The sequence below is a fragment of the Haliotis rubra genome, unplaced genomic scaffold (assembly GCF_003918875.1).
Source record: "Haliotis rubra isolate DU_JTF1 unplaced genomic scaffold, ASM391887v1 Scf17, whole genome shotgun sequence".
In the NCBI taxonomy this organism is placed as follows: domain Eukaryota; kingdom Metazoa; phylum Mollusca; class Gastropoda; order Lepetellida; family Haliotidae; genus Haliotis; species Haliotis rubra.
Window position 1 is genome coordinate 1,015,389 of NW_025765669.1, and position 9,280 is coordinate 1,024,668.

Below are 9,280 nucleotides of genomic sequence, written 5' to 3' on the forward strand. Positions count from 1 at the left end.
TTACTTTATTAATTTTGCTTAAAAAGAATAGGGTCAGCACCAGAATTCAAGGATCGGTCAGGTGATCGGAACCACAACAACAAAAATTTAAGGCCTGAAGCATTGTACAGTACTGTCATACAAAACATTAACACTGTCATACTGAAGCATTGTACAGTACTGTCATACAGAAACAATAACACTGTCACACTGAAGCATTGTACAGTACCGTCATACAGAATTATTTATACTGTCACACTGAAGCATTGTACAGTAGTGTCATACAGAAACATTTATACTGTCACAATGAAGCATTGTACAGTGCTGTCATACAGACACATTAATACTGTCTTACAGTAGCATTGTACAGTAGTTCAACACAAACATAACACGCAAAAGCGATATTATGAATGCTTCATTCAATGTTTAGCTGAGAACACATTACATGAGCTGCAACATTTGATTTATGTTTTGAAACATCACATGGTGAGGAAGACACAACAGGTTGGTTAAAGAAAAGAAGCACTTGACATGAAGCATTTGTATTCTTGCAGCTACATAAGCCATGTATTCTGTAGCATGTTCACTGAAACCTTCTCATTGGAATATGACACACTGTGTAGCGAAAAGACAGTGATAAAATGTTCATGCCACTGGCTTTAAGTGTGCATATGTGTACCAAGAAAACCTGTGAAAAAGCATGTGTGGATGCTGTCAACATTAGCAACTAATTGAGCTAAATCCTGACTAAGATTACTTTAGTATTTGTCATTCTGTGTATAATACACATACTGAGCGTACAGAATCGTATATGTAAAAACAGTGTACCGGTACCTTGTATTCTGAGAGCCAGTCCTTGACCACTCTATCCAACATTCTATTAGTGAGCTGTAAACTTCATAACCTTCAACCTTCAGTTTTCTGAAATGGTAAATCTTCATACAATACACATAATGACACCTACTTTTCATGTTTGGTCGTGCACATATGGCTATTTTGTGTTTCTAAGAAGAAGAGCATAAGAAGGGCTATCACCTTAATGAATTAACAATGCCATTGCATCACCAGGTTGTGTTTGATAGTGTAATTTCAACCCCCATACTCCTTACAACAGTTACAATACATATTTCATCATAAACAATGAGACAATTAATTCAACATAAATACTGGCTATTGACAACATACATCATCGAGATCGATAATCGTTAACTAAATATTGATCGATTATTTATAAATTTCAGAAATGTAACTTTGAGCAAAAATGCCAAAAATATCTGAAAGAAATTAATATATTTCACAGCACAGGTGTGCGGTGACATATTTTTGCACAGAAATTAGAATAACAAAATAGCACCCTGAACATAATTTATAAGCAGACCATGAGTAAAGTAAAAAATTTGTAAATTGTGAGTGAGTGAGTGAGTTTAGTTTTACCCCGCTTTTAGCAATATTCCAGCAATATCACGGCTGGGACCACCAGAAATGGGCTTCACACATTGTGCCCATGTGGGGAATCGATTGTAAATTGTGTGAGAAACTTAAAACCTTTTGGCGTCACAAAAGTTAATGCATAATATTATTGATAATACAATTTTCATTTTGATAATCATTACAAAAAAATTCCTATCAACAATATTCTGACTATCGATAATTTTAGCCAGTCTTAATACATATTATTTCCAATATCATTTACCTGATAAGGGAACATGTCATAAACATAACATGAACACCAAAAAGTAAATTAACATTTGCACCATGCATTGCTCAAGATGCCACATGTTTTTCTTTGCAAATAAACACGACAATGAAACTGAAAGGAAAATATGTCATATTGATTGAAACCACCGGCTACACACGACTGAGAACATCTCTGTAAGTCCCTAACTTGTCCTCACCTACATTATGCATGCTTCGATATATTTTCATTCACTACAGTTGGAAAATACCGTGTCTTTTCACCATACTTAAAAATGATCATAAATTGAACATAATTCGAAGATTTTGGAACCACCACCTGTCAAAATCGTATTTGGAGAGATTGCATATCAACTAGCATTCCTCGACATTATCACAGGTATGCAACATTGAGGCAGTTTTTGTCGGATATGACAAGAAAAGCTTTCTTTTCTATCTGATTATGACATAAATTACCAGTACCAAATATTTGTGTTTACAGTTGTTTTCGTTTCGGATACACCTATCTGACCGCTATCGACTGTCCTTGTGCCGTAGAGCAGACGCATTATCTTATTTCCGGTTTCCTTGTACGGTTCCCTTTACTACTGGTTACAATTGATCCTTGCAGGTGTCGGTTTCTGATAAACATTATCACTTGAGAATTTATATATTTTCACGTATTTTACAACTATAAGAACAATCATTTTAATTGGAACAAAGGCATCCCGCTAGCAGCGTGATACCCTGGGCATGCTGCTTCAAAAACGCCAGCGCATCATTTCCAGGAGGCAGACTGTCACTCTTTCGGATGTGCCAAAACCCGGATAGCTCGGAAGCAGTGTTCGAAATAGCCACTGGCCCGCTAGCCCGTGACTAGTAAAAATCCAGTCGGGCCAGTAGATCTCTACAGTCACTGTCCCGACTGGCTAGTGAATTTCCATGGGGTCATTTTGTAAATTAACACTCTCTGCGACTTGTTCATTATAACACACTCTTAGATCATGCAAGATTATGGCCTGATAAAAATGTTAATCATATTAGCAGCTTAAAGATGAAACCCGTGTCTACGTTCAAATTTCGGTCCAGTGAATTATTTTGTGGACTGGTAACTTTCAGGCATAGCTAGCCCAACTGGCTAACAAAATATGGAAACCATTTCGCACACTGCTCGGAAGGCCCAGGGGCTTCAACTTCGTAACAGTTGTGTTTGACTGTAAAGTTAATTCAATACCTTTTGGCTTTGAGTGAGAAGGTAAAACATGATGCTCACACTTCAAGTAATATATGCAAATATGCTAATCCCCTCCCATTTTAAAAATCAGCCAATCAGGAAACAGTAATCCGTTGTTGGTGGTGGGAACATCAACGTTTCCCGGTTAACCAGTTGAATATACCATGGAATCAGTCATTTGTTGTGAAACTTTGTTTCGTCGAAATTTACTTTCAGTAAATCAGTGACAGAGAAATTCTACAGAAATAATTTAACTCTTATAGTGTGATTTACAGCTCTTTGGGTTGAAATTCCGGGTTTCAAACGTTCATAATTTATGGTTCTGTGTGTGTACGTGCGTGCGTGCGTGTGTGTGATTTCGATTTTAATGGTGGGGAGGGTGTCACCCACTTTGTTCTGAGGAGGTAGGGGGTCAGCAATTTTGTACACACATGCCCTAGGGGGGGGTGTCAGCAATTTTGTACATATAAATATTTAAAATTATGGGATCGGGGAGGGGGTCATTGATTTGTACATTACATGCAGGGGGTGGGGGTGGGCACTTACTTTGTACATAAATTTTATTTATTTATTTTTATTTATTTATTATTGGGGGGTGGGGGGTGGGGTGTGTGTGTGTGTTTGTGTAAATTCTCCATAAAAATCACGCCGAAGACCCGGAACCGCCTCCCTGGTGTAGTGGTAAGAGCGTCCACCCGAGGAGCGGAAGGTCGCGGGTTCGATCCCCGACCGCGTAATACCAAAAGACGTTAAAATATGGTACTTGTTGGTCCCTGCCTGGCGCTCGGCATTAATGGGTACAACAAGGACTGGTCGGCTCGGAGTCAGTATAATGTGTCTGAGTGGGGTATCCATGCTTCACTGGGGCATGGTATCTCAGTGGGTTAGCACTTTAAAACCAGCTAAACTCTGGGCTAGTACAAGCAGCCGCACATACACATACACACGCATGCACGTCGTCATATGAGCGCAATATTCTCAAGCACGACGTTAAACCCAATTTCACCTCACCTCACCGAAGACCCGGCTTCGATTCCCCACATGGGCACAATGTGTGAAGCCCATTTCTGGTGTCCCTCGCCGTGATATTGCTGGAATATTGCTAAAAGCGGCGTAAAACTAAACTCAGTCAGTCTCCATAAAAATCACAAATAAACGGTATAAAGTGGAACCAACATCATACCGAGTGACGTCTACTTTACAAACGTACAGATATATAATTAGTCGCAAGGGTTATAGTATGTACAAATCAATGTCGTACATGTAGATCAGACGAAGAATAGAATATATGATACCTGCCTCTTCTTTTCCGATTGACTGAAAGCTGAATCTGGCCTGAATCTATAGTCTGTCCAGTCTAAATTATGGAACTTCATGGTTTCAAAATTGTGAACGAGTGTCTTCTTTTTACGACCTTATGAAGATCGATTTTTGGTACAGAATTTCAACATGGCAGCCCACATGAGGCGATGTAAGAATCCTATGTCTTCAGATATGATCTTCATTTTTTAATGCATGTAACTGTGCATGATATTCTACTTGGACGTTTGTCCTATTTTCCTGAGGGTGTTAGAATGCCAACGTGCAAATCAGTCACTGACTCGATCTTATCATCTATTTGAGCTCACTGTCACTGTCTGTTTTCAATTTCAGGTCTCATAATATTCGTTCTCTCATTTTGTATTTGTTTTCTGTGGGTAGATTGTGGTACATTCCTGCCAGCAAATACTACTATATTTACCTCAATTGTTAGACATATTCTAATATGCATTCAAACGAGACTTATATATCACATATCAAGACACTGTCGGTGCCCACTGACAGTGACAGTTCACAGTCTGGAAGAATTAATCATACTGTCACCTGTTCATGAACGTTTTTATCTGGTATTTGTAAGAACGGCAAAGGAATCGGCAACAGTTCCTCCCGTTCCCCCATCTAAAATAATATTTCTAAATATACTAAAATTATTAACAAAACTTTACACAACAATTACTAGAGAACTCACAAAATGGCTAAAAGTCCAAAATTTAAGTTAGGGTTAGGTTTAGGGTTGGATTTAGAGTAAGGTTTAGGGTTGGGGGAACGGAAGGAACTCTTTCCAAGGAATCAAGCACAAGTGAAAAGTTCAAATGAATAGTCATGCTTATTACCATGATTACAGTGTTTGCTTTTGTTTTGCTTTATGACTGTCAGAAGGAAATAATTATGGTTGCACATGGATGACTACAGGGTTTTACATCGACTCACATGAGGGTCATAGGGACCCCTTATTAATAGTTTTAACATGTTTAAAATCATGTTTACTGAGATTCAATCACAGATTGCAACCATAATGTACATTTTCTACTTTGCCATGTGTGCAGGTCTGCTTGCCACATCACAGATCCATCTGACACAGGTTCGTTATCGCAGACCTAATATACAGAAACCTCGACCTTCTACAAGAGAGCGACGTCTGTTTGAGGCCATTACTCAACCAATTCTACTCCCTGAAGTACAAAAACTACAACCTGTGAAGGTTAAGCATATCAGCCCAGGAAAGAATGAACAGGTACGAAAGATAATATGATGTTTGTGTTGTATATTATTAACTCAGCAATATTTCAGCTATATGGTGGCAGTGTGTAATTTATCAAGTCTGGACCAGACAATCCAGTGATCAACAGCAGGAACACCAATCTACGCAGTGGGTCTATGATAACACATGTCGACCATGTCAGCGAGCCTGACCACTTGATCCCATTAGTCGCTTCTTACGACAAGCATTGATTACTCGATAGATCAGCTGTTTTTGTTTTTAAAGACAATAATTGTTTTAAGTGTTTGTTTATCCCAATGACCATTTAGACCCTACAGTAATGAAAAGTTAACAGAAAAACACTTTCTTTTTCCCCTTGAATGTAAACCATTGATACTTCCTTGTTTGCCAGATATAGTGTGCTTATTCCTGTAGTTTGTTTGTTGTGTAGCGTCGCACTCAGCAGTATTCCAGCTATATAGCGTCAGTCTGTAAATAATTCAGTCTGGACCAGATGATCCAATGATCGACATAATGAGCATCAATGTATGCAAATCGGCCATGTGCTTATGCATGGTTAAACTGGCAGACCTACAACAGAAGATGAACTAACACTGTTCACATGGTAACCATCTGACCATACAGAGAGAGAGAGACTGGCTTCATTATTCTCAATCCCAATGAGGATTCCAAATTAAAATGGTCCCAAGCAACCTATCGTGTCATCGATATCAATCACAGAACTCTCAAGTCCTGACACACATGATTGTTAACAGGCAGTTAACATATAGCTGAATGTGATCTTGAACAACAAACAAACATAATGTTATTGTAAGGGCAGACCAATTTAATTCTTGTTTTATGGATTTTTGTCCTCAGAAAACCTAAAGGCAGGAGGGGAAAAAATAAAAAAATAAAAATCACCAGTCAAAGTAATATTCCTTTTGCATACTAAAAATATTGTATTTTTTGCAAGTTATGAGGTGTATATGGATTTTATTTTTTGAGAGGGGAGTTTTTTTTTTAATTTTTTTATTATTCTTGAAAAAAATACGACCGGTGGATCCGTAAAACAAGAAGTAAAATTGGTCTGGCCTAATGATGTTTTATCTTTAGTTAGCACGACAAATGGACAATATTGATGACATCAACTAACACTGCATACATGTAATACCACATTACTTTTTCCTACTTTTAGCCAAGTGACTTCGAGCAGTTCCTCATACGTCAGTGTAAGAAAATGTTTGAAGACCACAAAATGGTTATAGTATGCCAGCCACTGCCGATGTCTGAAAATGAGAAAAGAGAGATCCGAAATAAATTTAGGGATGCTGGTATGGATCTTCTTCATCATGGAAACAAGTTAATAAGGTATGTTGAACCTCATGATTACAGACGCTGTGGGGTAGCCTTATGGATAAAGTGTTCACTTGACACACCAAAGACTCTGGTTTGATTTCCCAAATGCATACAATGTGTGAAGCCCATTTCTGGTGTCCCCTGCTATGATATTGCTGAAATATTGCTCAAATCGGCATAAAACTAAACTCACTCACTCAGGCATGGTTACACGAGTACAGGTAGCCAGGTCAGCAAAGGTGCCCTACAAACATCACCATCTACTACTATGATTATGGGGTTTGTCTTACGATATGAACAATAACAAATAGCTGTGAAAATTTCATTTGCTTTAGTGAGTGAGTGAGTTTAGTTTTACGCTGCACTCAACAATATTCCAGCCATATGGCGGCGGTCTGTAAATAATCGAGTCTGGACCAGACAATCCAGTGATCAACAGCCTGAGCATCAATCTACACAACTGAGATATAATGACATGTGTCAACAAAGTCAGCGAGCCTGACCACCCAATCCTCTTAGTCGCCTCTCACAACAAGCATGGGTTACTGAAGATCAATTCTAACCCACATCTTCACGGGTCTCATTTGCTTTAAATATATTCTAATTTGACATGGTACTTATCTTTGCATTTAGCCTCTCCATTGTATTTAACGTGGTCAATGATGAGTACAGGTCTATTTTATAGTGTTTTATGGGCATCCGGGTAGCCAAGTGGTTAAAGCATTAGCTTGTCTTGCCACAGGCCCGGGTTTAATTCCCCACATGGATACAATGTTTGAAGCCCATTTCTGGTGTCCCCGACCATATTATTGCTGGAATAGTGCTTACACTACTTAAAGTGGCATAAAAAAACCCCAACTCTTTCACTCATTTATAGTCCTTATAGACAAGAGAAAAAGAGACCCCTTAAACCCAGATTTATTTTAAATTTGTGAAACAGGAAAAATATTTCACATTAGTGTTAGGGTTGTCCATGAGGTTTTCTATGGTATGTGAGTCAATGGACCCCTAAATCTTAAATTTCATGCTTGACTTTCCTACTTAATTTTAAACTGTGGTTTGATTGTTTACACGGGTTGTTGTATACCTTACCTGACTTCATCCTCCCCCAGGCCGGCCGTGATGGACACAAGACTGACCAATCTACTCCCTTTCTTCACCGGGCATAATCTATTCATTGTCAGCACGGAACCCCGTGTTGCTGAAATGGTAAAAATTGTAAGACGGATTCCACAGCTCCATCTACTAGGTAAGCTGTTTCTGATGGTTAAATCATGTCGTGTCTCATTTAGTCTGGATTGCTATTAGCAGTGAATCTAAAATTCAAATCAACACTCGGCCTATCCTTCCACAGGAAAGGGATATAACTCTATACAGCAAATTTATTTGTCATTGTCATACAATGTTCAAGTTCTAGGAATTTGGTATTTGTTTTTAGTTACAAAAAGTCAAATTTTAACATTGCATTCTCGTGACCAAAAAGCTCAGAAAGATCAAACGATACTTCATGTTTGACAATATTTATGTGGATAAAAATACTTACAATGCAACTGGGGTTGGTTTTGGGGTTTTTATAAAAATGTCCCACAATTCCATGTTGTTTTTGTGATTCAGGTGGGCTTGTGGACAACTACATACTGAGTAAAGAGGCGCTAATAAGAAACTCCAAACTGCCGCCCCTCGATATCACCAGGGGTCAACTTGTCACACTGTTAAACATGGGGGCTGCCAAGACACATTCGTTGCTAGGCAGCCATCAACAAACACTTTCAAGGAATTTAGAACAGTACATCAAGGATCAGCAGGAGAAGAACAATAATTCATAGAATATCGGGATTAATTCTGTTTGTGATTCGTGCGATGAAAAAAAAGTCTACATGATGGCTGACTTCTCCAGGAAGTTCTTCTTCACAGAAGTTTGACCAAAAAAACAGAGTGCTTACTTAGTCATTTAAATGTAAAATAAATAAGAATTGCATTTGAAGTGCTAAACATGCCGAATGTTAATAAGAAATAGAGCTTTTGGCATGATAAAATGCATGGTGCAAGGATAGGTATTCAAACATACTATATATTATATAATTTCTCATTCTAAGGGCATACATCTGTTTCTTTCATATTGTCCTGTGATTTAAAGCAAAAACTACTTTTACATAGTAATGATCATGTTTACTACATCCACGTAAAAATGTAAGCAGTATTCAATCAAGAATGATACCTATTAGTGTCTTTCTGGGTATCTAGGTGAAGAGGGTTTCCAAAGCAACTCATTGTAGGGAAAAATTGTGAGAAGAATTTCATGTCTGTAAAGGAATGGCTGTAAAATGAACTGAATTGTTGGAGTGTTTGGTTGTAAATAAATATCACACAGAATTACCTTTAGTCTTTCTTTTATGTTTCACATGGCTTTTATCTCATGAAGACTCGCGTTACGTCTGTCATAGGAGGCGTGTATCGTGATCAGGTAGTCAGAATCTCTGACTTGGTTGATATCATAGTTTTTCAATAATGTT

At 38.1% G+C, this 9,280-nt stretch overlaps 2 protein-coding genes across 2 annotated transcripts in view; one reads left to right on the forward strand and one right to left on the reverse strand.

Annotated features, from left to right (window-relative positions):
* LOC124272450 (protein FAM126B-like) overlaps positions 1–2,216 on the reverse strand; it is a 239,042-nt gene extending 236,826 nt beyond the window's left edge. Inside the window, exons 1-2 of the mRNA XM_046707622.1 lie at positions 2,137–2,216; positions 814–900 (exon numbers count right to left, since the gene is read on the reverse strand). Coding sequence (XP_046563578.1) covers positions 814–855 — 42 coding nt within the window. The 5' untranslated portion in view covers positions 856–900; positions 2,137–2,216. The remainder of the gene's footprint in view (positions 1–813; positions 901–2,136) is intronic.
* Positions 2,217–4,186: 1,970 nt separating this feature from the next.
* LOC124272451 (39S ribosomal protein L10, mitochondrial-like) lies at positions 4,187–9,143 on the forward strand. The gene is made up of 5 exons (XM_046707623.1): positions 4,187–4,358; positions 5,254–5,441; positions 6,607–6,779; positions 7,880–8,016; positions 8,382–9,143. Exons 1-5 carry the CDS (start codon positions 4,337–4,339, stop codon positions 8,591–8,593), a joined length of 732 nt encoding a protein of 243 aa, XP_046563579.1. The 5' UTR covers positions 4,187–4,336; the 3' UTR covers positions 8,594–9,143.
* Positions 9,144–9,280: the final 137 nt, after the last annotated feature.

Coding starts and splice junctions, on each gene's coding strand:
- LOC124272451 (XM_046707623.1), top strand. CDS start 4,337: ATGGCAGCCCACATGAGGCGAT. Junction 5,442..6,606: donor GCCCAGGAAAGAATGAACAG/GTACGAAAGATA, acceptor TCCTACTTTTAG/CCAAGTGACTTCGAGCAGTT. Junction 8,017..8,381: donor TCCACAGCTCCATCTACTAG/GTAAGCTGTTTC, acceptor TTTGTGATTCAG/GTGGGCTTGTGGACAACTAC.